Source organism: Gopherus evgoodei, chromosome 6, assembly GCF_007399415.2.
Source record: "Gopherus evgoodei ecotype Sinaloan lineage chromosome 6, rGopEvg1_v1.p, whole genome shotgun sequence".
Taxonomy (NCBI): domain Eukaryota; kingdom Metazoa; phylum Chordata; order Testudines; family Testudinidae; genus Gopherus; species Gopherus evgoodei.
In genome coordinates, this window is record NC_044327.1 from 64,847,426 (window position 1) to 64,874,462 (window position 27,037).

Here is a 27,037-nt window from a genome sequence, read left to right on the forward strand (position 1 = left end):
CACATTACCCCCACCCACCCACAAATGCACTCCCTTCCTCCCTCCAACTCATCATATTTACCACTCTCTTCCCTCTGGCTATTACTATAAAGCACAGGATTTGGGTGTACTGATTATATGTATGTATGTGTGCAATACTAGTTGAGCAGTAAAATCTAAGTTTTTGCAACCTCATTATTTCCCTAACAAGAAGCCAAGATATCAAAAATGCAGAATCTCTGAGGACAGTATTTGAAAATCAACATTTTGGTTTGTGGCGGGGTGGGGGAATTAGTTAAAGTAAAACCCAAATTAAATACTGTTATGGAAAAAGGCATTTTCATTTATATCTATGCTCGCACTTATTTATCTGTTTTAAATAAGGAGCACAGTGTTGTGCTTTTTAATTGTAAAATACACCTCTACCCTGATATAACACCACCCGATATAACACGAATTTGGCTATAATGCAGTAAAGTAGTGCTCCGGGGCGGCGGGGCTGCGTACTGCAGCCGGTCAAAGCAAGTTCGATATAACACGGTTTCACCTATAATGCAGTAAGATTTTTTTGTCTTCCGAGGACAGCGTTATTATCAGAGTAGAGGTGTATCTTAAAATTGAATGGTAATTGTTGCCCTGCTCTCCTCCCCAAAATTAAGACAGCATAGTATCATGAATGAGACCTGTGAGATTGAAAATGTAATTGTGCCTGCCCTGTAGAGCAGGGCTAGTCTGTATATAACCATGACAGATATGGGACTATTGAGCCAATAAATAAATGGGGGTGTATTAGTAATTAGTCTTTTTACAGAACAAAACAGTTTGAACAATAGTCTGAATTAATATACAGATACACTACAGAGGATAAGTCATTTTAGCTCCATACAAGCAAGAATGAATAATATACAGTCTACTCTGTTAACTCCATAGTCATGCACATGCCCAGATAATGGTCAGCTCATATGTTTAATACACGTGGATCATGGGAGATGGATAGAACACAGCCTTTGGCCTCTGCTACTCAGCTACAGGAAAACCTTCTTTGGCAGTTAGGGGTTTTATTTTCTGTAGTCCAGCCACTGGAGGGCAGTGGTACCCACATCTACTATACTTCACATTACCTGAAGATATATTTTGGACTTACTCTGACAGAAACATTTAAGGGCTCATCTATTTTGGACAACTTGCGCTTATATTATTAAAGCTATTACACTGGTGCGAACTGCTACTATATATGCAGTTAAATCAGTTTAAAGCATTCTTAAACTGTATTCGTTTAAAGCAGTATCTAATCCTTTTGGTTACACCAATACGTGTTCTTCAGTATAGACCAGACCTCACGCCTCTCTTGTGATTTCTTGTTTTGTAGAGTACTATTTGTTTTGATTAGTTAGTTTCATTTAGTTCTATTTCTTTTTAAGATGAGATTATGGTATATCCCCTTCTAGTGAGTTGAGGGGAATATATATATGTATATTTTCGAATCAGCTCACCATGGATTTTTGCTCCATGCAAACACCAATATAAAGCTTCTATTATACTTATGTTTTACCCATTTTGTATTAGCTCATTTATAAGCTCCTTGTTTTTTTCCTAACTGATCATTATTTCATTTATTATGACTAACTGGCATTTTATTGAGTAATTAATGATCATTGATTTGATAGATATCTTCTTTTAATGTTAATGGATATTTTAGAGGAACACAGTCCATTAGAAAGCCTTTGAGTTAACCTCATAGTATTATTTATAATTGCTTATAGGCTGCTGTGGCCTAGTGGATTGAAAATAGTGTCCAAGAGTCAAGTAGATCTAGATTCTGGTGCCTACTTTGCCACTGTCTTACTGTGTGTGTGCTTGGGCAAGTCACTTAATCTCTTTGTCTTTGTTACCTCAGATGTAAAATGGGATAATGATACTCACCATTATGAAGGGTTTGGGGATCTAGGGATTAAAAGTGCTATGGAAGATGGATAGCTGTTTTTAAAGGCTTGAATGAAAGGCTGTTGCTTATGACTGGCATAGATTGGTAGGTCTCATTTTATAAAATGTGTCCATCAGGCACCATTGGAAGGCTTGTATCCTTACTGGTGGTAGCATCTGAGGCTTTTGCAAAGCAGTCAGTCTTTGAAGATATTACAGGAAGATCCATTTGCTTCCTGGGAAATAACTTGATGCTAACGGGCCAGTCTTCAGTATTTCCAGGAGAGCTGAACTTGGGCAAACTGGTACCTTTCTGCTAATTGGAACTATTCATGGATTAGGGTATGAGAGAATTCGGTGGACACAGTCTTTCATATGGTAAAACAGTGACTATTATTGGATGGCTTATTTAAAGTAGTTCATTGAGATCTTCCCAATAAATAGCTTTAATGGGTATGGACTAAATCCTGGGAAGTGCCTGAGATTGCCTGATACTCCCATTGGAATCAGTTTCTGTCTATGCACTCAGCAAGTGCTGAGCACCTGTGGGTGGAGATTTGGTCCTTTTTAAGAGTGGTAGCTTTATCCAGTAACATTTGATTTAATACATAAGCAAAAAACTCTGAACTGTAGAATAAGACTGCGACTCTCTATTGCTTCCTGACTTTATGCCAGTTTATTCCTACATTAATCTAATCAGCTCACTTTCTCAGATGAATTACTTTTCAATCTGTGTTCACTGGAGAGTTCTCTAGTCTATCAGCATCATTTAACTGCAAAATTGTTATAGTAACAATGCTAATGGTTTTTAGACCATGATTTATTTCGAGACAGACCATGATCTAGCTGATTATGGAATTCTAGTCAGAATTTAAATGTAGGGTGGAATGCTTCTACAAAAAGAGCAAAATAATCTAGTAAAAATATATTATCCAAAATCTGCAATGTTCTATATACATCTATCTGGCTATCTTATTTGAATGAAAACTTGTGTCTGATGTGAAGTTATTTATTCTAGCATTCATAAAATTATTTCTGGATTGTGTTTGAAAAGAAATAAGAGCTCAATGACCTTTATCCATACCAATGAACTGTTTCATCTACTATAGCAGTACCCACACTTTGCCTAACTGAAGGGCTACATTAGCAGCTTGCTAGGAGCCAGGTGGATGTACTTAATTTTTATTGAATGGAGCAGCTGCAGCCACCTTCAGTTTTAATAGAGAAGTGTGTACTATACACATTATAGGTTTTAGTATCATTACTCCACCTTGATTCAAGTTCAGGCCTGACTCACTGCTTTCATACTTGATCAGCTATAGATCTATAAGACGTTTTACACATCTTCCTGCATGTGAACATTCTAAATTAACTGAATCATTTAAGGGACAAGTCTTGGGAATCATTGCAGATACCTCAAGAAAACTTAGACTCAAGATGTAGCTATGGGCAGAACATAAGAATGGCCATACTGGGTCAGACCAAAGGCCCATCCAGCCCAGTATCCTGTCTACCGACAGTGGCCAATGCCCGGTGCCCTAGAGGGAGTGAACCTAACAGGTAATGATCAAGTGATCTCTCTCCTGCCATCTATCACTGCCCTCTGACAAACAGAGGATAGAGACACCATTCCTTATCCATCCTGGCTAATAGCCATTAATGGGTTTAACCTCCATGAATTTATCCAGTTCTCTTTTAAACCCTGTTATAGTCCTAGCCTTCACAATCTCCTCAGGCAAGGAGTTCCACAAGTGGACTGTGCGCTGTGTGAAGAAGAACTTCCTTTTATTTGTTTTAAACCTGCTACCCATTAATTTCATTTGGTGGCCCCATGTTCTTATATTATGGGAACAAGTAAATAACTTTTCCTTATTTACTTTGTCAACATCATGCATAATTTTATATTTCGCTATCATATCCCTCCCCTTAGTCTCCTCTTTTCCAAGCTGAAATATCCTAGCCTCTTTAATTTCTCCTCATATAGGACCCTTCCAAATCCCTAATCATTTTAGTTGCCCTTCTCTGAACCTTTTGTAATGCCAGTATATCATTTTTGAGATGAGGGGACCACATCTGTACGCAATATTCAAGATGTGGGCATACCAGGGATTTATGTAAGGGCAATAAGATATTTTCCATCTTATTCTTTATCCCCTTTTTAATGATTCCTAACATCCTGTTTGCTTTTTTGACCACTGCTGCACACTGCGTGGACGTCTTCAGAGAACTATCCACAATGACTCCAAGATCTTTTTCCTGACTCGTTGTAGCTAAATTAGCCCCAATCATATTGTATGTATAGTTGGGGTTGTTTTTCCCAATGTGCATTACTTTACATTTATCCACATTAAATTTCATTTGCCATTTTGTTGCCCAATCACTTAATTTTGTGAGATCTTTTTGAAGTTCTTCACAATCTGCTTTGGTCTTAACTATCTTGAGCAGTTTAGTATCATCTGCAAACTTTGCCACCTCACTGTTTACCCCTTTCTCCAGATCATTTATGAATAAATTGAATAGGATTGGTCCTAGGATTGACCCTTGGAGAACACCACTAGTTACCCCTCTCCATTCTGAGAATTTACCATTAATTCCTACCCTTTGTTCCCTGTCTTTTAACCAGTTCTCAGTCCATGAAAGGACCTTCCCTTTTATCCCATTACAACTTAATTTACGTAAGAGCCTTTGGTGAGGGACCTTGTCAAAGGCTTTCTGGAAATCTAAGTACACTATATCCACTGGATCCCCCTTGTCCACATGTTTGTTGACCCCTTCAAAGAACTCTAATAAATTAGTAAGACATGATTTCCCTTTACAGAAACCATGTTGACTATTGCTCAACAGTTTGTTTTTCTATGTGTCTGGCAATTTTATTCTTAACTATTGTTTAACTGTTTAAATTTTTTTAACATTGGCAAAACAATGTATTTTTCTGTAATCATCAGAAATGGCTAAACTGTTTCATCTGTAATTTTACAAAAAATATTCAGTCTGAGACAGATACCCATTGCAGAAAAGATTAAGCCCAAACAGTTAAAGAACATATGAATGGCCATATTGGGTCAGACCAAAAATCTATCTAGCCCTGTCTTCTGACATTGGCCAATGCCAGGTGATTCAGAGGGAATGAACAGAACAGGTAATCATCAAGTAATCCATCCCCTGTTGCCCATTCCCACCTTCTTGCAAAGTTATAAGCCATCGAAAGCAGGGTTTTATAATGGAAGTTGTTAGGCAACTTTAACTATATGTGTTGCAACCAATTCTGCCTATATTACAGAAGATAGATCAGGAATTTCTGTTTGGTCCTTCTTGTCACACAAGAAGAAGAGGGCATTCAATTAAATTAAAAGGTGGAGAATTCAAAACCAATAGAAGGAAATACTTTTTCAACACATAATTAAACCATGGAACTTGATGCCACAGGAAGTCATTGAGACTAAAAACGTTACAAGATTCAAAGGTGTTTGGATATTTATCTAGATGACAAGAATACCCAGAGTTGTTATAATTAATGCTAACAAATTATGGAAGAGGTTTTGGGGTTTAAGCTAGTCTCTAACTATAAGGGATTAGGAGGACACCCAGTGTGGATGGCAGATTAGTCAGAAGTAGGAGAATGCAAGGGTTCGTACACTTTCCTCTGAAGCAGCTGGTGCTGGGCACTGGTTGAACACAGGATACTAGGAAACTTGGGCCATCTGTCTGATCCAATATGGTGATTCTTATGTTGGTTTTCAAAAGCCACAGGGGGTTGGAATGTTAAAATAAATTCTAGGAGATGGCTAGGGGAGGGAATACTGTCATAGATGTATGATAAATTGCACAGGTGTGTGATAAACTTATCACTGGATTCTCTCTCTCTCTCTCTCTCTTTTATGATGATGTGCACTTGGGTTTATTTCTGACATCATACTAATAAATAGTATTTTCCCTGTTATTTACAAATGTAGGTAATATTTCTAAATATTGTATGAAAAACTGCTTTTATCTTTGACTCTTGTATCTTGAAAATCAATACTGAGTCCCATAAACACTCTGATTTCTGCAACACTAGATATTTTTAGGGGGCGGAGGATATATTAGCCGCTGTAAATTTGCTATGGGATTACAGTTGAATCTCTTTTCTGTTTCTACATTTCAGGTGCCTTATCAGGTGCTAGAGAAAGCTGGGAATATGATTCTGGTGCAAGAGACCTTCAGAGTCCTGACCTGCAGAGCCATTCTACCCTACAGAAGCTCTTGGAGTATGGAGGCAGCAGTATGAGTCGTCAATCTGCTCTGCAGAAACTGCTAACACAGGCCTCCAATCTTAGCAACTCAGTTGGAGGAAGCTATTTAGAGCTTGCCAACACTGTAAGTACACTTTATCTTCACTGTAAAGCTCTTCAGGGTTCCCCCCCCCCCAGCTCGAATATAGTAAACTTTTGAGTCATGGTCCACGAGGGAACTATCAGGCTGCTATAATTTTCATTACCACACTGTCATTAAATTTTCAGCTTTGCAAATAATGAGAAGTATTCAGAAATTACTCATATAATTGAGGACTTGCTTTCAGCAGAAAGGATTTGGTGTACTCCGTTAGACATTTAGCTGAAGTTTTTAACTTATACAGATTTAATTATAAAACATAGCCAGCTTGTGAAAACATTTACTTATGGAAAATAAATTGGTAGCACAGTGGCAGACTGTGCAAGTAAACATCTTTCTGCTTATTAAGTCAGTTAGTGTCATGCAGGAAAACACTTCCCCTTACATTTCAGGATTTTCCACTTTATTTGCTAAGATTTCTGTTTTGGAACTCTTTGTGTAGCACTGTGTTTTACTGTTCTCATAGGCAAGCCTCATAGTAAAAGTATTTTCAGATAAACATACCACATTATTGTCTGCAGTAAAAATCTGATGTGCTTGTTAAGTGAGTGTTTTTTTCCAATTACGCATTGAATTCAGGTTTTTAAGGGTATGTCTCCACTGCAGTTAGACACCAGTGACTGGCCTGTGTCAGCTGACCCTGGGACCCACACAGGGACCTAGAGCCTGGGCTCCAGCCTGAGCTTGAATGTCTATACCAACACCCCATAGCCTGAGCCCTGCAAACTCAAGGCAGCTGGCACGGGCCAGCTACAGGTTTTTAATTGCAGTATAGACATACTCTAGGTAACTTTAGGTGTGCTATAAATTTATAGCCATTTTGTAGCTCATTTTTGGTGGTCAACAGTTGATGCTGCTAAACTGAAAAGAGGGAGCAAGGACTCAGGCTTTTAGTTGGAGAACAAAAAGGCCCAAACTAAAGGCATTGGAGAAAAGTTGAGGAACCCATTTTAGAATGGCTGCTTGTGACAGTAACTAGCTTTGTACTGGTGAAACAGATCCTGTTAGTTAATGCTTACTAGGTGTTGAGGGGTGGGCACTCAGAAGAAAATGGAAATTTATTCAACTGATATGGGTAAAATCAACACAACACTGTAATGGGTTCCCTGGGGTTCAACCTGGAATTTGGGTACTGCTGTGCCCTCTGTCTTACCAACTTGAGCTCCCTCTCTCACTGTGATAATGTAACAAGCTGCAAACCCCTTCAGGTCCTGCACTCTCACAAATATTCACAGGCAGGGACATATCCAGCTCTGTTACATGAATGCTTTTGCCAGCCACTCATGAACCAACAATAGAGAAACTCCAGCCAACTCCCCCCGGCCTAAGACCCCAGAGCTATACCATCTTGCCCCAGTCAGAAGCCTGACCAGCATAAATTATTTGCCCAGTCCAGCCCTCCATGAATGTGGAGAGGATAATGCACCAGACCTGGTCTCTGAGCAGATTTCCCTTTACACTTCAAACAAAACTCCTTTCCAATCTGGGACCACCTACCCAGTTTAAGTCTTTGTTCCTGAGGTGTTTCCAGGTGTTGAGTTGTGGGGGGAGTGAGGCTAAGGGATGATGTCACTTCCCCCTTTTATAGCTTCTGGCATGTGGAGGGAACTTCATTGTCCCAAACAAAGCCCCCAGCACAGTTAGCGGAAAAGTACAGGCCTGTGTGCCTGAGGATTTGAAGGAACACGTGTTGCCCCAGAATATAAAATGGTAGCACTCTTGCCCTGTCTTGACAAATAGAAAACTAGCTACACACAACCCCAAAATCCTAATAACTGAAATAAGACTCGAATAAAATGAAAAATCCCTAGATACCATCGTACTCTTAAAAAAAACATATATATAATATGCAACTGGTTCCTGTTTGTGTGTTCACATTCATGTTAAATTTCTCTATTTTTATTGGTATGGAAACCATCTGATCTGTTTAATGTATATCATGTTATGCCTCTGCTTCTAAATGTTTTTTCCCTTGCACTTCAAACAATAGCATAATAAACAGTCTCTCATTTATATGGAGATGAAGACAATAATGCCTCCATTTTGGCTTCTGCTGAACATTGTTATCACTATGTTGTATGAAAAATTTTACTTAAATTTTGTTAAAATCAAGAAAGATGAGAATCGCTGCTTTTTGTGTGTGGTGTTTTTATTTCTGCCCCTTTATACTAGTCTGAATACTGTCAAGAAAGCTGAAGTGATGGGTATAGTGCAGTCTAAACTCTAAGGGCTTGTCTGAACAAACACTTAATGCATGACAAGCTAGGTTGTAAATCTACCTCACACTACCTTGCAAGGCACTAAGAGCTTGACTATATTAAAAATGCTAAAGTGGCTGTAGCACTTCAATGTAGACACTACCTACAGTGGCAGGAGGAGTTAACCCATCAATGTAGGTAATCCATTTCCCTGAGAGGTGGTAGCTAGGTTGACAGAAGATTTCTGACTAAGGCCAGCTTAACTACACTGTGTATGGCTATGGATTTTTCCCACTCTGAGCGATGTAGTTATGCCGACCAAATTTTTAGTGTAGACCACAAATTAGGTTTCTCATGGACCCTGCTGTTGCACATTAAAAGTTCTGTAGTATGTTTTCACCTACCCATATTTGAAACTGGAGTAGGTCAGTGTATGCTAAGGAACTTTTAATGCGCAACAGCAGGATGCACGAGGACAATTAGTGTGGCAGGCTGTTGCACTGTAAATTCACACCCCAGTTTGCTGTTTAGACAAGCCCTAACTGTATAGAGACAGAAGTAGCTTCTTGTGATTGATTCCTTACGTGCACTCCCACTTCCCACACACATACAGTCTCTCTCCAGAAATTTGTTTTACATCATTGCGTTTGTAATGGTTGTGCAGGGCTAGTTTCACTTCTGTCCTGTCTCTGGGTCTCTGAGTGTACCGACACAGGTGACAAGCCTCAAGTTTTCACCTCCCTCAGTGTCAAATCATACAATTCTGCTACTCTTAAATAAGGACCTGGATTACAGACCCTTGTCTGCCAACTGTGATTACTTAAGCAGGACTAGCTTAGGTTCAGAACCTGCAGTTCTGTCCTTTGGGCACTGTGACCTATGGTATATACAGAGTGACAGTATGGCCTTTTCAAAACAATATATTGTTTATTCTTAACAGTAAGAACACTGCATACATCAAAGAGAACAAGGACTTTTGAAAGAATCAATCTGTGTGCAGGCATATCTGCCTAGAAACCCCCCTGATGTTAGCCAGGTAGGCTCAGCTTCTAAGATGAGACTGCTTCTGAAGAGGCTCTCTGTGTCAGCCTGTTCCCCTGTATATCGCCTCACTATTGCCCCTCCCCTCCTCTCAGTGACTTTTTAACTGTTTAGTGTTTTTTTAATCTTAGGTTCCCAGCCTTGGCAAGACAAGTCTTGTAATTTTGCTGGAGCCAAGACAGGTAGGCTCTTCCAAATTAATAGCCCAGTCATTGTTCTCTTAAAGACTTTGAAGTGTTTTCCCACGTGGGAGTCTTTTCTCTAGTCATCATTTTATATCCTGTTTATTTTTCCTAACAGTGCCTTTTGAATAAATTCCTGACAGAAAATGTCCCTTCTGGCTATTGGACACTCATATGGCATACGTAGCATTCCTAAATTAATGCAGAGTAACCCCATGTCCTTCACAACATTGAAACAAAGATTTTCAGTGATGTAAAAGCTAAACGGGCAGCAGTCCTTTGCCCAAATTTTAACTCTTTCTACAAAGTAGAAAAATCCATATACATTTTAAAAACCATGTGAATATACAACTTTGCAGAGCTTTGTGGAGATATGCTTGTGCAGCACCCTGTCTCTTATTTATCTCTCTTACTTTTGTCCCTGGGTACACTGTGAATTGATTTATCCCAGTGTGTACAAGTATCTCAGCAAACAACTTGAACCTATTGTTAGCGAGAGAGAGTTTTAATTTCTTTAAAGAATGCATAATTTTTTCTAAGTGGAAATTGTCTGTATGTAAGATGAGGATGGTCCTTTAGTTAGAGGCAGATTATTCTAGTCACTCATAGGGAATGATTTGATTAATAAATATCTTCACAGTCTTATATCCAACAACAGTTACTGACTATTCGCCTCAGAATATGTGTCTTTATCTGTCTGTTTTGCCTTGATTTATTAACACCTTCATATTTAATTCTTTGTTTCAAGGGATACTCTTCTGTAATTTTATAGGGACAAATCTTGTGGCATTTTCCCCCTGTTCCATCACTAGGTCTAATATTGAAAGCACATTTTTTCCTTGACCCTCTTCACCTGGTTGCTAAAATTTATGTGTAACATATTGATCTTTTGGTTGACACCATCACCCTTTACTGTTGATGTACAAGCTAGTGCCAATGGGTTAAATACAGCTATAAATGTTGTATACAGATGCCATTATATATGTCCTAAATCTAATAATTGGCAAGTTTTTTTGTAACTATACTTGGGTGTAAAGAATATACATTTCCTCTTTGCAGATAGCAAAAGATTCCAACTTTGTCAGGAATTTGGTGTATATATTTCATTGCATTTTAAGCATTAGAGTCAGACCACAGTTACGTGTGTGTGTATTCATACTTGATTAGTGAAAAAGCTAACTGATTTATGTGCTGCCACCTGTGCTCCCTCTTCAGGAAGCTATTTATGGGGATCCAAACAGTCTTGGTTCTCCTTTAGTTTCTCTTTCCTAGTACAACTAACAGAGGTGCTAGGAGTTGTCCCTGCCTCGTCCTCTGCAAACCACACATGGCAACAGATATGATATGCAGCCTTTTCACTGGAATTCTAGAGCTTGAGATGAAGCAATGGGATTTGGATCGATGTGATCCTCTTTAACATATGTCCCTCCACAAATGAATACTATGGAATAAGACTAAATGATGCATTATTTTAAGTAAATTTCATGTGTTTCTATATAGGGCCGTATTTTCAAAGCTAGCGTCTTGGTATGCACATATATGCACTTTTTGGCCACAAACACCTATGTGCTCACTTTTTTCACCTCTCTCATCTTATGCATAATCGATAAGACTGTAGAAGAGCACATTTATGAGAAGAATGATAGAATTTACATACACAAAACTAATTTGGATAATACTCTATTTCTGTATTCTATCATGTGCACACAAATGTCAATGTTCAAAAAGCACATACACACACATACTCTCTACATTTTGAAAATTTGGCCTATAAATATTTTTTTAAACTGTCCGCTTTCTAAGCTGGTGATGACCAGTGACCCTTTTACTTTCACAGGTAAATGGACACTACCTAAAGTCGTGATCTATTTTACATAGCGTTTTCCCTTCCAGAGGCTCTTCAGATGTATTACAAACTGACACAAAAGCTTTCAACTTAGGTGCACTCCAGCTGCCACTAAAATACATCCACCTCTGTGGTGAAATTGCAACTGTTTAGCAAGAACACTAACAACAGATCAGGAGAGGAAATTAAAAATTTATTTTTCTATTAAACATCTGATGGAGAAATTTAGGTAGCTAGGATGCAGTTACTTGAGTTAGAGGTTAACACTGGCACCAGAGCTTCATACTGATCATTGCAAAAAGCACACTGGTATATTTCATGACCACTTGCAGTCAGGATGCTGTGTTTACATCTGATCTCAAAGACAACTCCAACATACAGTATTGCCTGACTCCATACAGGGGTATTAGTTCTTTATTACCTCAGAGAGGAGTGTACTATCTATTTAATAACCAGCGTCACTTTATACAGCATTCTTTGGAGGTCTCCCAGGCAGGACAATCCCTGAACTCTACAGAGAAAAGTTGGGTTTTACAGTTCAGTCTATAGAAGCCAACAGATAAGAACTTGGTTTGCTTTTTGACTGATAAAATAGTAACTTCTTAGGAAGTATTATAGCACACACCCTTTCTAAAAGATGCACTTTGTGTGATATTCTCCTCTTAGACCCACACAACAGAGCTTCACTTTCCTAATTTATTCTCCCTTAAGTGCATAGAACTCCAAGGACAGAACACCTGATTTCAGAATGGGAAGAAGTTTAATTTTTTTAGTTGAAATAGTTTATACTAGTGACAGAAATGCTGGTTGCTAGATAACTTAGGGTATGTCTACACTACGAAATTAGGTCGATTTAATAGAAGTTGATTTTCTAGAAATCAATTTGATACAGTGGATTGCGTGTGTCCCCACTAAGTTGGCGGTGTGTGTCCACAGTACCGAGGCTAGCGTCGACTTTCAGAGTGTTGCACTGTGGTAGCTACCCCACAGTTCCCACAGTTCCCACAGTCTACACCGCCCATTGCAATTTTGCGTTGAGCTCCCAATGCCTGATGGGGCAAAAACATTGTCGCGGATGGTTCTGGGTACATGTTGTCAGGCCTCCCCTCATGAAAGCAATGGGAAAAAATAATTTCTCGCCTTTTTTCCTGGGTTACCCATGCAGATGACATACCATGGCAAGCATGGAGCCCATTCAGCTCACTGTCACTCTGTCTCCTGGGTGCTGCTGGCAGACACGGTTCTGCACTGCTACACAGCAGCATCCCCTTGCCTTGCCGTGCCTTGCCTTGTGGACGGCAGAAGGTGCAATACGACTGCTAACTATCGTCATCGTCCTGTGGGTGCTCCTGGCTGACCTCGGTTAGGTTGGTTGGGGGCGCCTGGGCAGACATAGGTGCTCCTGGCCAGCCTCGGTGAGGTCGGTTGGGGGTGCCTGGACAAGAATAGGAATGATTCCAGGTCATTCTCTTCTTTAAGTTTCATCTAATGGAGATTCAGTCCTGTCTGGAATATCTTGCCAGCTGGAGGCTTCTGCCTCAGGCTGCTCTCCCAGTTGGCAGCACCGCACGGTTGCACCTACCCCAACCTGCCCCTTGCTCCCATGGCTCATGAAGCTGGACAGTAGTAAGGAGCAGTTCAGCTGTAAGCTGAACAAGTGCATAGTGGTGGTAGAATGTGCCTTTGGATGTTTAAAAGCCCGCTAGCGCAGTTTACTGATTCGGTTAGACCTCAGCGAAACTGAGGCGGTTAGAAGAGCGCAGCAGGGTGCGCTGTGCATCAGAGAAGCTTTGAAAACCAGTTTCATGACTGTTTCTCCTGTTTGTTTCTCCTTGATGAAAATCCGTCCCCTTGGTTCACTCTACTTCCCTGTAAGCCAACCGCCCTACCCTCTCCCCTTTGATGTCCGCTTGCAGAGGCAATAAAGTCATTGTTGTTTCAAATTCGTGTATTCTTTATTAATTCATCACATAAATGGGGCGGATAACTGCCAAGGTAGCCTGGGACGGGTGGAGGAGGAGGGAAGCACAGGGGTGAGGTAGTTGTAGGGGCACCCCTAAAATGGCATGCAGCTCATCATAGAACTGGCATGTCAGGGGCTCTGACGTGGAGCGGCCATTTGCCCCTCTGATTCTTTGGTAGGCTTGCCTGAGCTCCTTAAGTTTCACGCAGCACTGCTGCGGGTCCCTGTTATAACCTCTGTCCTTCGTGCCCTTGGAGATTTTTTTCAAATATTTTGGCATTTCGTCTTTTGGAATGGAGTTTGGATAGCACAGATTCGTCACCCCATACAGCGATCAGATCCAGTACCTCCCATTCGGTCCATACTGGAGCTCTTTTGTGATTCTGGGACTCCATGCTCACCTGTGCTAATCAGCTCGCCATGGGCATCTGTGCTGATCAGCTCGCCATGCTGGCCAAACAGGAAATGAAGTTCAAAAGTTCGCGGGTCTTTTCCTGTCTAACTGGCCAGTGCATCAGAGTTGAGAGTGCTGTCCAGAGCGGTCACAATGGAGCACTCTGGGATAGCTCACGGAGGCCAATACCATCAAATTGTGTCCACACTACCCCAAATTTGACCCAGCAAGGTCAATTTCAGCGCTAATCCTCTCATTGGGGAGGAGTACCAAAATTGAGTTTAAGAGCCCTTTAAGTTGACAAAGATGGCTTTGTTGTGTGGACGGGTGCAGGGTTAAATCGATCTAATGCTGCTAAATTTGACCTAAACTCATAGTGTAAGTGGATTTTTCCTTTCCCACCTGAAAACGTGCCCCTTAATCAAATCCAGATTGTAATTGCTCATTGTAGTGTGTTCCACTTATATACATAGATTATCTACATAATAACAAATTCAAGATTATCACTGAGGATTTAATTTATTTTAGACTGCAATGCAGTGGATTCTGGATGGCTGCCCAAAACAGCATTAATGGGCTCTTTACACTGAATAATGGGTAACCATTTGCCTACTATGGCATATATATAATAGCTATAAATTAAGTAATGAATGGTCAACACTTACAGTGAGTATTGCTTTTAATTTAGCAAACGGGGCTATAGTATAAAATCTGCAAGAGCTTAATACTGCAGAACTTCTTTATTACTTTAAAACAGTGCGCTGCAGGCCTTCTGAGTCTTGGGTTTTTACTCACACATCATAATGCTATACTGGAAGTAAAGTGCTGGATATGATCCATCTGTTTTTCCCTTTGCCCCATGAGAGCCTACCATACTCAAAAATGTACCGTTTCTCTGCCTACTTCCCATCTCCCTTTTCCCTATCGTTGTAAGACACCCAGCATATATGCCTGATGTAGTTCTCCAAATGACTGGTAGGGGGCATGCTTCTATAATTTATTATAATAGTCTTTCCTGCCTCTCCATATCTAATCAATGAACAATTGAACGCCATAGTCCTTGAAACTGGGCCCCCAAAAGAGCACTTTGGATGGTTACTGTATCATCACCCATCACTGTAGTATTCAAACATTTAAGTAAGGAAGATAATGCTGATTTGTTCCCTATAAAATTACAGAAGAATGTCTCTGGAAACTAATATATATTTGATATAAGTAGCTTTACAAATTGACTCCTAAAAATACAGAACACTCTAGCCTGTTGTCCAAGAGGGAAGTGTAATTATCTGGGAAAAATGTGTTTTGTAGTGACTAAAGACGGTTAGTCCTGTAGCATGTGGCTTTACTTGTGAATAACACACAATGCCAAATTCAGGGCTGCTGTGAGCAGATGCCAATGCCATTGACTTCAGTGAACTCGTACTCTCTTACAGAAGCTATACATTTGACGCATTGTTTCTTTTTTATTTTTTGGTGGTTAACAATATTAAATTAAAGCTGCTGTTTGCTTTATGTATAACTTGGAATATGCTTAATTCATTTTTTCCCTGAACACGAGAGAAAAAGTATTAAGAAAGTCTGAGGGACGAATTTTTAATGTTATGGGTAAGTGTGTGGCTGGTTTAACACCAAAAAGCTACCTGCAGTAATAGTGAAATAGACTACTTGCATATTATGCCACCTCTGAAATCTTTACTTCAGTTTTCATGTTTTTATGACTACAATTCTTTCATTCCTGTATTTTATCTACAAACAAAGCATTTGAACAACTTTATAATACACCATTGCAAAAACCATGTTTTCCAATGTGGAATTTTGTCCATAGTATGTTAACTGATACTTCTCATCCTTAGAATAGTGTTGTATTTTATCAATGACTAAATAAATCATTTGTTCAGAAATAGAAATATTGGCAATGAGTAAAGCTTGTTGGGTCCATCAAGATTCTCACTTTTTAGTACTTCCATTTTTCCTCAGGATGGCATCTAACTTGTTTCTTGGATAACTCTTTTGCTTTTGTCTCAGAAATCTTGCCTCATGGACTCATCAGTGTGGAAAATTGCTTCTTGATTCTTGTTCTGAATTTATTTTTTCTTTAAGTGGCACATAGGATTCCTTGCTCTGTGTTTATAGCTGCAGATAGTAAACCCGTATGTATGGTGGGCCAGGCTTTCAAACATGGCTTCTAATTTTGTCTGTGCAGGTCTGTGTGTACTATCTGAGCATCCAGACAGCATTTGCACACAAATTGGGGTACAAGGCTGGAGCACCTTTAAAAAAAAAAAATTTGACCCCATATATTTTGTGTGTGTGTGTGTGTGTGTGTGTTTTGTCTAATGGATTAAATGTTCTAAAGCCAAGATTCCTTTATTATTTTAAGGTGGAAAAAATTGTGCTTGCCAGATTTGTGAGAACAAAAATGTGGGAGCAAATCTTGTGGCTTCTGTACACCTATCAAAGGGGAGAAGCCCAGCAGATAACCAGTTGTAAAATCTCTGGGTATTATAGAAGGAGCTGGTAGCAACTCCTGTAGTTAGATTGTCTAACGCTTGGCATTGTAAACGATTCTTGCAGCCTTTTTTAGAGAATACATAACAAATCAGTTATATGCAGCAGGTGTAAGACCAGGACCAGAGAATTTTCTCTTCTTTCTCTAATGAAATTCTGTTCGGGTTTTTGCTGAGAGATTTTGAAAACTGGGTTTCTGTGCTGAGTTGCACTGTCAGCGAAATTTCGATAACATTCCGAAATAATAACTGAACATGAACACTGTAATGTAAATATTCGTTTGTAACACAGGGACAATGATACTGATCTTTGTAAAGCGCTCTGAGAGCATTATAAAATAGCTACTGTACGCATGTGATTCATCCACCAGTCACCCCATGCTGGTTGGGCATGGCATAGTGGCTCTCCTTGTCCTTTGGTGTGTCCTGCTCTGGCCCTGCAGTGGTCTGCCTCTTCCTAAGATTTAACCCTCCGTCCAGGTCACTTTTAGTCCTGTCCCTTCCAGGGAAACCCCTAGTCCAACATGCCACTGGCCTGACAGCATCATGCTGGAAGTTCAGCCCCATTTAAGGCTTTTGGGCTGCTAGCCCTTGGCTCTGGTGTCTTCATATCCCCATCCTCTGTGGCTGGTAGGGGAAGCCAGGCCCAGCCTTTCCTCTGGGTTCCAGCCTAGAGACCCTGTATGAAAAAGATGAGATTTGTTCACTCAGAGCCTCTGCCGTATGCCTGGGCTGCTTCCAATATGGTCTACAACTAGGCCTTCCTCACAGTCTCTTCTCTCAGTGACTCTTCTTCAGGACCCAACACAGAGGGGATCCAGACTAGTTGAGGAACTAAAAGGTTTGCACCAGGTCTTCCTGCCACAAGGAGGCTCTGATCTGTAGGAGTCTCTAGTTAGGTTCCAGCCTTATCTGATCCTTCCTGCCAGACAGCTTCAAGATAGTCTCTAATTAAGCCCTGGCCCCAGCTGCCTTCCTTCATAGGGCTAGCTCAACAAGTCTGCTCCTTCTCCAAGTCAGCCACCCGTGAGCTGTCCTTTTCCTCTTTTTGCCTCCCTCCTACCAGCCATGACAGGTGTAGCGGGACAAGGCTGATTGTATCTATAAGCTCATTAGTCCCTTCAGGCCCATCACACTTGGTGGTATTATTATTATTAAACAAACAATGTAAGGCTGGGCCTACACCACTGTTACTGCAGCAGCAGACTGCGCTAGGAATCCCAAGATCAGGCAGCCTCTTCAGGAGTGAATGAGAGCTGGGCTTGGCTTTCCCTTGATACCCTCAGCATCCAGCACATGGCCCATCCCCCTTCCTCTAGGGCAGGCCTGCACAACTCGTAAAGTGGCGAGGGCCACATTACTCCAAAGAAAACAGCTGAGGGCCGAAACCCCCCGGCCCAGCGGAAACACTCCGCCCCAGCACCACCCAGGAAGGTTGGGGGTGGGGAGGTGATACTTGATTTTAAATCAACCAGGGGCTCCCAGCTGAAGAGTTGGCTGGGAGCCCTCAGGGTCAAATTAAAGGGCCCAGGGCTCCGGCGGCTGCGGGAACCCGGAGCTTTGTGGGGGTGGGGCAGGGATTTAAAGGGCCCAGAGCTCCTGCTGTTGAGGGGAGCCCGAGCCCTTTAAATCCCAGCCAGAGCGCATCCGCTGGAGCCGCCGCCGGGATTCAAAGGGCTCTGGGCCGCCCGTGGCGGCGGGGAGCCCTGAGCCCTTTAAATCTCAGCCGTGGCCGAGAATCTCTCGGGGAGCTGCGGGGAGCCCTGAGCCCTTTGAATCCTGGCCATGGCTGAGATTTAAAGGGCTCTGGGCTCCCCATGGCTGTGGACAGCCCAGAGCCTTTGAATCTTGTCCGCAGCTGGCAGGGCCGGCTTTAGGAAGTGCAGGGCCCAGTTCGAACATTTTCGGCGGGGCCCTGGCAGGGATGACTGAAAAAAAAAAACACCACGTGTAAAAAAAAAAAAAAAAAAAAAAGCTTTTCATTTCTTAGCAACTAGTTCCCTATAAAAAGTTCTGCCACTAGTATTTTTTGTACCAGTAGGGTTACCATACGTCCGTATTTTCCTCCTGGATGGCGATTTAAGATCCAAAAAGCCTGACATGTCCGAGAAAGTACAGATGTATGTTAACCCTACCTAAAGTTCTTTTTTAAAAAGATGTGTCTGAACTAGAAATGAGCTCCGCCACTCCCTGAGGGTGTGCTAGGGTGCACGTGTGGGTCCCAGCTGCTCCCTGCCCACCTCATTGAAGCAGGTGTGCAGGGTTACTTCCCTGGGAACTACAGGGCACCAGTGCACATGGGGCTGGCTGGAGGTGAGAGGGAGGTAGGGGCTGGAGGTAGGGTCTTGCTGCAGGCTGGGCAAGGGATGTGGGGCAGGCTGGAGACGGCATGTGGGGTGGGATGGGTTGGCTGGCTTCAGGCAGGGCCACGGGGGGGTGCGGCATGGGTTGGCAGGGCTGGAGACAAAGGAGTGCAGGACTAGCTGGCTTCAGGCAGGGGGGTGTGGCAGGGGTTGGCTGGAGACAGGGAAGGGGGTGCAGGGCTGGCTGGAGACGGGTTGGTGCAGGGCTGAAGGCAAGGCAGGGGGTGAGGGGCTGGCTGGAGACAGGCTGGCTGTAGGCAGCAGGTGCAGGGCTGGCTGCATACAGGAACTGGTGCAGGCAGGGCAGGAGGTGCGGCAGGGGTTGGCTGCGGGCAACTGGTGCAGGTACAGGGGGTACAGCCCATTCTGTATGGTGAGTGCCCCCTCCTCCTGCCTCCCCCACCAGGGTAGCAGTAGCAGCCCTTGGCTCAGGAGCTATTTAAAGGGTCTGGGGCTCCCCTGCTTCCACTGCCCCAGCCCTGTAAATAGCTGCAGGAGCCCTGGGGAAGTGGTGGGTCTCCGGGAGCTATTTAAAGGACCAGGGCAGCAAAGGCATCCCCCCAGGGATATTTAAAGGGTCCGGGACTCCCCTTCTTCTGCTGCCCCAGACCTTTAAATAGCCACGGGAACCCTGGGGAAGTGGTGGGGCTCCGGTGGCTATTTAAAGGGCCAGGGTGGTAGAAGCGACAGGAACCCTGGACTTTTTAAATAGCCCCCAGAGCCCCACAGCCCTACCCCAGGGCTCCAGCAGTGGTGCTTTGGTGGCAATTTAAAGGGCCTGGGGCAGTAGAAGAAGGGGAGCCCCGGACCCTTTAAATATCCCTGGGGGGATGCCTTTGCTGCCCTGGTCCTTTAAATAGCTCCCGGAGACCCTTTTAAATTGCCCCCGGGGAAGCTGGGCCACCCCGCTACAGCACACTGGCTTTTGCCGGTACACCGTACTGGGGCTTGGGCATGTGGCCCTCTTAGGGGCGGGCTGATACAGGGGAATTGGATGAATTGGCCTAAAGCCGGCCCTGGCGGCTGAGATTTAAAGGGCTCTGGGTTCTCTGTGGCTGGGGGCAGCCCAGAGCCCTTTGAATCCGGGCTGGGGCTGAGATTTAAAGAGGTCTGAGCTCCCTGCCACTGGCGGGCAGCCCAGAGCCCTATGAATCCCGGCTGTGGCTGAGATTTAAATGGCTCTGGGCTCCCCACCGCTGGGGGCAGCTCAGAGCCTTTTGAATCCCGGCCGCGGCTGGGATTTAAAGAGCTCTGGGCTCTCCGCCACTGCGGGCAGCTCAGAGCCTATTGAAACCCTGCCGCGGCTGAGATTTAAAGAGGTCTGAGCTCCCCGCCGCTGTGAGCAGCCGAGAGCCCTATGAATCCCAGCTGTGGCTGGGATTTAAATGGCTCAGGGCTCCCCACCGCTGCGGGCAGCCCAGAGCCTTTTGAATCCCAGCCGCGGCTGAGATTTAAAGAGGTCTGAGCTCCCCGCCACTGTGAGCAGCCCAGAATCTTTTGAATCCTGGCCGCGGCTGAGATTTTAAACAGCTCTGAGCTCCCTGCCACTGCGGGCAGCTCAGAGCCTTTTGAATCCCGCCGCGGGCTGCACAGTGAGCCTCTGCGGGCCGCATGTTGTGCAGGCCTTCTCTAGGGGCATTAGAGGGATGAGACACGTTTTGCAAGTGGTTTTCACAGCTATTTGGTAGACAGCTGAGGAATGTTGGGACTAAGGAATACAAGATTCTGGTCCTAGTCCTGGAATGGCATGTGCTCTAGCATTTACAGATCCTTCTGCCACCAGTTTTCCGCCCACTAGTCTGTCGTCTTCTGTCTCATATGCATACAATCCCAATGTCCATTTTATGCTGTTACAGGCTAGTTTTCAAAAAATGCAGCTTAAAGATTTTTGCCAGTGAAATCCATCTAAATAGGGCAACTTACTGCTGAAGAAGAACCTAGCAGTCTGGACAATGAAGCCTGCTTCTATAAAATACCTCAGCTTGAGATGACACTCATTTGCTCTTTGACTTCCATCATTTCCATTCTATCAGACTTAAATTAGAAAATGATTCTATTGAAATGGAAATTGATTATAGGAATATAGATTTAGCAAGCTTGGCTTGTCTGAAAGCGGCTGAAAGTTGTTTTGTTTGACAGACGTTTGCATGTTTGTTTGGGGATGGGGGAAGCCGTTTGGTTTTGCAGTCTTTGATTCCAAGCCCAGCATATGTAATGGAGTTTATTTGTTCAGAGCCGGGCATCAGGTGTAATAGGATTATGCATTGTGTTTTGTATGACCCTGGTTTTTATATCCCTCTAGCACTGCTCAGTCATTCATTTTTCTCATATAAATTAAAAGTGGAGATGGTAGATTAGATGTGCCAGGACTCATCTGTGTTATGTGAAATGTAGTGTTTCTGTCTCTTGAACTTACTGGATCATGACAGAAATATAGATGAGCAAGAGGAAAATATTAAACTCTTATGAAAGCTTGCTTCTCTAGCAGATTGATGCCATTTTTGCTTCAATAGTAGATTACTACATCAAATCCCCTTCTTACAATTTTTGATCCTGTATTTGTGTTATATTTAAAAGGTCACCCCAGCACTCTTTCCCTCTGTGGTAGATCAGAGCCCCAAGTGGCAAGCTTCGAGCACAGTACAAGGCACGTTTGTTCAGGCAGCCTTTTAATAAATGCTCTTACTGGAGGCTTTTAATTGGATCTTTTATGTGGCAATGAGATGATTTCCCTTATAGGCAAGTCATGTAGCCTCCATGCAGCAAAATGGTGGGTTTTGACCATCCTTTGCAGCTGGTGACAATTATATTGAAAATGGTATAGGGGGCCAGGTGCTACAGCCATGTGTGCTGTGCCCAAACGTGTGTGTAAATAAAAATAGATTGTGAAATTTTGGGACACAGTTTCAAGCCTTCTAATTTAATTAATTAAAAAGGGTTCCTCCCCCCACCCTCATGACCTGTGCTGTTAGAAACAATGTTTCACACATCTTTTTGTCCTAGTTAGGAGAGTGCTGGCTCATATCCAGACTTTCAGATCTATTTTTTACACACACAAACCCTTTTTTTTCCCCCAGTCAACTAAAATCAAGGGCAATTGGCTTCGTAGACTAAGCCAACCCAGACAGTTAAATAGAATTTTGTATTGATGTTGTGCATAATACGGTGGTGGTAAGCTGAGCCTGAGGCCCAGGACAAGGACCTAGTAGCAGTGTTAAACTGCTGGTTTCCAGCGTGCCAAAAAAAGATTACAGAACAGCTGTAGTAGCAGGGGCTTCCATGAGCACAGTTTGATATTTTCTACTCCTGAGGGAATTCTGCACAAAAAAATTATTTTTTTTGCACACAATATTTTAAAATTCTGCACATTTTATTTGTCAATAAATGTGGAGGCTCCTGCATGGCAGTGGGGAGCACAGCCACTGCTGCATGGAGACAGGAAATTACCCTGCTGTCTCCCCTTTTGCCCCCTGGGACAAGAATTCGGTGGTGAGGCTGCACCCAACCCTGACACAGCAGAAGGAAAGGGCTGGGCCTGCCTCAGAAACACCTGGAGTCCTGCCCCTCAGGTGCACCAAGTATGGGCAGGCAGGCTCAGCCTGGCCAGGATCCAAGTATGGCGGGATCCATCTGTGGGGTGAGAGGGTTCTGGGTGGGGCAAACTGGCTGCGGACAGCTCAGTGGGGGGTCCGGTGCGGGGAGGATGAAGATGTGCAGAGGCGGGTTGGGTGGGTTCTGGGTGCAGGGGCAATAGGTCTCTGCATGAGTTTCAGGTGAAGGTGGTTGAAGCTCAGAAGGGGAGGTATGAGTGTGGGGGAATGGGGCTTGGCAAGGGGGTCCAGGTGCTGGGGGCTCATCAAGAGGGTCTGGGTCCAGGGAGGGTAAGATTCATCAAGGTGGAGGTTCAAGTGGGTGGCTCAGTGTGGATGGTCTGTGTACAGGAGTGGAGGTCTGGACTTACATGGGAGGGGCTCAGCATGGGTCCAGATGCGGGGGGTCTGAGTGTGGAGGGGTTGGGCTCGGCGGATACAGGTGCAGTGGTGAGACTTGGCGGGATGGGGGTTTGGCTGTGGGGGACTTGGTGAGGAGATTCTGTGTGCAGGGGGGTGAGGCTTGATGGGGGGGGTCTGGGCATGGGGGTGTGTGGATGTGCGGGGGTTGGGCGGACGAGGGAGAAGGAAATGGGGGTGGGGGAAAGTGTGGAGCTTCCTGCAGCTGGGGGAGGTTTGTGGCCCCAGCCTTGCAGAGGAAGAGGAAGTCCCGTTCACCCCAGCCTAGGCGGGACTAGCAAATGAGCCTAGTCTAGGAGCCACTGTCCAGGGTGTCCCCAGCATCTCCCTCCCCCACCACAATGATTTACCTTTCAGCCAGCTGCTCCAGGTGCCCAAAACAACATGTCCATGCTGCTGGGGTGGTGTATGTGATATTCTTGCAGTTTGCCTTTGCTTCTCTGTCAGTCATTCTTCTGGGGAGATGCAAAGAAATCTGTGGGGGACATTTAATTCTGTGCATGCACAGTGGCGCAGAATTCCACCAGGAGTAACTGCCCCCTAGATATTTGAAGCAGCCCCTGTTTACAAAGCTAGAGTCTTCTATTTGATCTCAGAGGACAAACTGCTTGCCTCAACACATTTGCAGTTGCTAATGTTTAGCCTAGGTAAACACTAATGCACTTAAATAAATTAATAAAGCTACATGCGGTGGCTGCCCTGGGTATGGGTATTCCAGGAATAAAATGAAAAGCTTGATGTTCTCATGAGAAGCTAAACTCTTAGAATGTTTTTTCAATGCTTTCAATAGCTCCATCATAATGGAACAGCCACCCTTGCTGCCCCTTCAAGTCCCCAGTTTTGTGCCTACCATCATCCTTCTGGTCCAAGAGCACTGAACAGGGCTTCCATAGGAGCACATCAGTGCCACAGCTAAATTGGCCAGAGGGCTTCTGCTGTCCAGAGGCTGAGACTTCTGCTTCTCATGCCATCAGCCCTGAGGAATCAACTCCAAGGATTGCAGAATGCTTCCTCTAGGCCCTGTGCCAGCCCCATACTTATTTTTGATTATGTGTAGTTGTTAATGAATGACTGGTTGGCAACACTGCTGATTTTAGGAATAGTTTTGATGTTAGGGCAGAATAAATGTTCTCTGGGGAGATGAGTGGTTCTGCACACCTTTTTTCTTTTTTTCTCCATTTTGTGGAGAAACACTTCAGTTTGTTTGCTTCATTTCAAAGTACAAATTCACATTACGATTTCCACAGCAAGGAGACTGATTATGATGATAACCATATTGCAATGTATTGGTAAATGCCACTTTTCATCTTTGTAGGAAGCAAGCAAAACAAACTATTTGAATTTCAGAAAGGGCAATTTCTGTTCTATGTAGAGGTCATAATGTAATAAGAACCCTACCGATGTGCCAGAGTGAGGGCTGTGCCCTTAGGCTAAAAGCCCAGCTCCAATTTCCTATCCTTCACATTTTCTATTACTTTACTCTGCCTACTTGAAGCTATAATCTTAGGGAAGTGAGTGGGGGCTAAAGGACATTGAATCTCTCTGCTTCATGCATTTCTAAAGAGATGTTAAGTGCTTTTTATTAGTTGAATCTGATTTTCACATGAAGTGTGTGTCTGTGTGTGTGTGTGACTGAAAGAGTGAGAGAAAAAAATGTGTGTGTTTTTAACAGCATCCATATGTGTCTTAGGTGCTTTCTGATACAGGTAAAAGGTCTTTGCCCCAGGAACCTAGAAACTTATCTTGGACGCAACTCAACAGAAGGGGGAAACGAGATAGTAGGGAGGGGTAGAGGAGCAGCACTTATATTAAGCAGTTACTCTGTGAGGCTACTATACAGCAAGATAGAGCAAAACAAGTATTTTTAAAACTTTTTTTTGGATGAGAGAAGTGAAACAAATGAATAAGCAGTAGATTTATTCAGCAAGATTCTTGTAGGCCTTGTGGAAGAAATGGTTCGGGGGGGGGGCTTAAAAAGAGAAGATAGTATCTTTGCAGTCAAGCTCAAGAAAGGCATTCCATGCTTAAGGAGTATCATAAAAATAAGTGCAGATAAGGTTGTAGGAGAAGTGGATAAACATGATATCAAAGATGGCATCATTGGTGCTGCAGAATAGGCCGTGAAAGGGATGAATGTAGAATGAAACTGTCAGGTAAGTAGTGTGGGATAGAGTTAAGTGGACCTTGAAGATGATGATAGGCTTGAACTTCATGCACTAGAGAAGGGTGAGGGTGAGCCAGTGGAGGAATTCAAAGAGGGGGAAGGTAATGTGGTTAGATTAGTGGTCAAGGAAGATCTGCTGCATTTTGTATTGACTGAAGGGTTATGTGGGTCTCGGTCAGTGTGTCTACACAGCAGTTAAACACCCACAGCTGGCCCATGTCAGCTGACTCAGGCTCATGGAGTTTGTGCTGTGGGGCTGTAAAATTACTATGTAGGCTTTTGGGCTCAGCCTGAAGCCTGAGCTCTGGGACCCTGCAAGGGGAAAGGGACCCAGAGCCTGGGCTCCAGCCCGAATATCTACACAGCAATTTTTAACTCTGCAGCCCAAGCCCTGCGAGCCCAAGTCACTTGACCTAGGCCAGGTGTGGCCATGCTGCATGTCTTTTATTCCAATGTAGACCTACCAGTGAGCCCAGAGAGAAGGTTACATTAATCAGAATGGGTTACAGTAATGTCCTGGATGCTCACTGGAGCCAGAAAGAGAGGGAAAAAAAGAATAGATCTCAGAGATGTGTAGGAATTGTGTAAATGTGCAGGGAGATGGGGTGGAAATAAAAAATTATCCTTCATTTACAGGTCTGGGTGAATAACTAGTGGTGTGTACACCAGTGAAAGAGAATGAAAGAGTGAAGAGGGTTTCAGGAGGAAGATTAGAAGATCACTTACAGTCATTTGAAATTAGTGAAATGCTTGGAAGAGGTGATATTGCAGAGAGGCTGAAATACGTTGATTGGATGGAGGAGTGATTGTTCAGGAGTCAAAGAGATAAATTTGTGAGTTGTTGGCATAGCGATTGTAGTTGAAGCTGTGTAAGCAGATAAGATTATTCACTGAGAAGGGGAGGGAGAGGGGAGAGGACTAGGACAGAGCCCTGAGAGATCCATAAGGAAAGTGAATATGGTGAGGGGGCTTGTCAAAAAGGACACTGGAGGAATGGCAAAACAAGGAGGAGGAGACCCAGAACAGAACAATGTTGTAAAAGCCATGGAAGGGCAAGATGTCAAGCAGGATCAGCAGCCCTGAAAGCAGGGGACAGGTCCCAGGAGGGTTCTATTCTGTTCAGATTAACATACCATGCCTACCACTAAGTACCTAAGTACAAGGGTGAAGGAAGTAATATTAATATTGTTGAGGAGAAGTTGATTCAATATACTGGAGATGATGGAAATCATCAGAGTGGAGTTAAAAGAGAGGAACTTCAGGAAATGATTGCAGCTTCCTTGCTTGATGAGTTTGGAGCTGAAGGGAAGAAGGGAAATGGGGTGGCAATTGAAGAAACCCTAGTATCGGTGACAAGAAGAAAAAGGAGTGTGTGTTGGGGTGGGGGAAGATGGCTATCATGGCAAATCTCATAGCGCTATTCTTCGAAGAAGTTGGTACGATATTGTGCAAAGAGAGGAAGATGCAAATGGAAAGGGCTTCGGAGGGAATTGAAGGTTGTAAATAAGTGTTGTAGACATGGGATTCTAGTTAGGTGGGAAAGTAGAGATGTTTGGCAAGATATTTAGCAGAAGTGGAGGAGAGGACCAAATTTTAGTCCTGCGGTCATGCACACTTATTCAACTATCTCCAGAGCATGGGAACTGGTGCAGTGATATTTGAGATTGGAAGCTAATAATTGGGGGCTACTTTGAACTGAGAGAAAAGGGTGAAAGAGCAAGTGGAGGGAGGAATTGACAACTCAGCTAAGGAGAGGGTGGAGAGAGTAGGGAAGAGCAGCAGAAGAGTAATGGATGTGAAGGATTGTAGTCCACAGAATGGCCAAGTTTTTGGGTAGAGGCAAGAGGTAAGTAGCTGATGAGGGAGATGAGGTGGTTGTGAGAGAAAGGGAACTTAAAAATTGCTACCATCTCTCTCTGCTGTCCTCAGACAAGTCCATAACTGAGTAACAGGCCTCTGGGGGAGTTTCCTGGTGCCTTGTTTGTCATTTTGCCTGTTTCTGAGGTACTGTGGGGTCAGGTGGAATCACTGTGAATGTACGATAGTGGAGGATGAAAAGACAGACAACTAGGGCTGCTGTTTTTGACACATTAGTG

The 27,037-nt window shown here is 43.4% G+C and overlaps 1 protein-coding gene across 3 annotated transcripts in view; it reads left to right on the forward strand.

Annotated features, from left to right (window-relative positions):
- The window catches only part of MCC (MCC regulator of WNT signaling pathway), a 356,575-nt gene that overhangs the window by 86,041 nt on the left and 243,497 nt on the right, over positions 1-27,037 (forward strand). For 2 of the 3 annotated variants that reach the window (XM_030566225.1, XM_030566223.1), the window contains exons 3-4: positions 6,047-6,258; positions 9,644-9,694. In XM_030566225.1, the coding sequence (XP_030422085.1) occupies positions 6,047-6,258; positions 9,644-9,694 (263 nt within the window). The remainder of the gene's footprint in view (positions 1-6,046; positions 6,259-9,643; positions 9,695-27,037) is intronic. The other variant, XM_030566224.1, reaches the window with a different exon arrangement.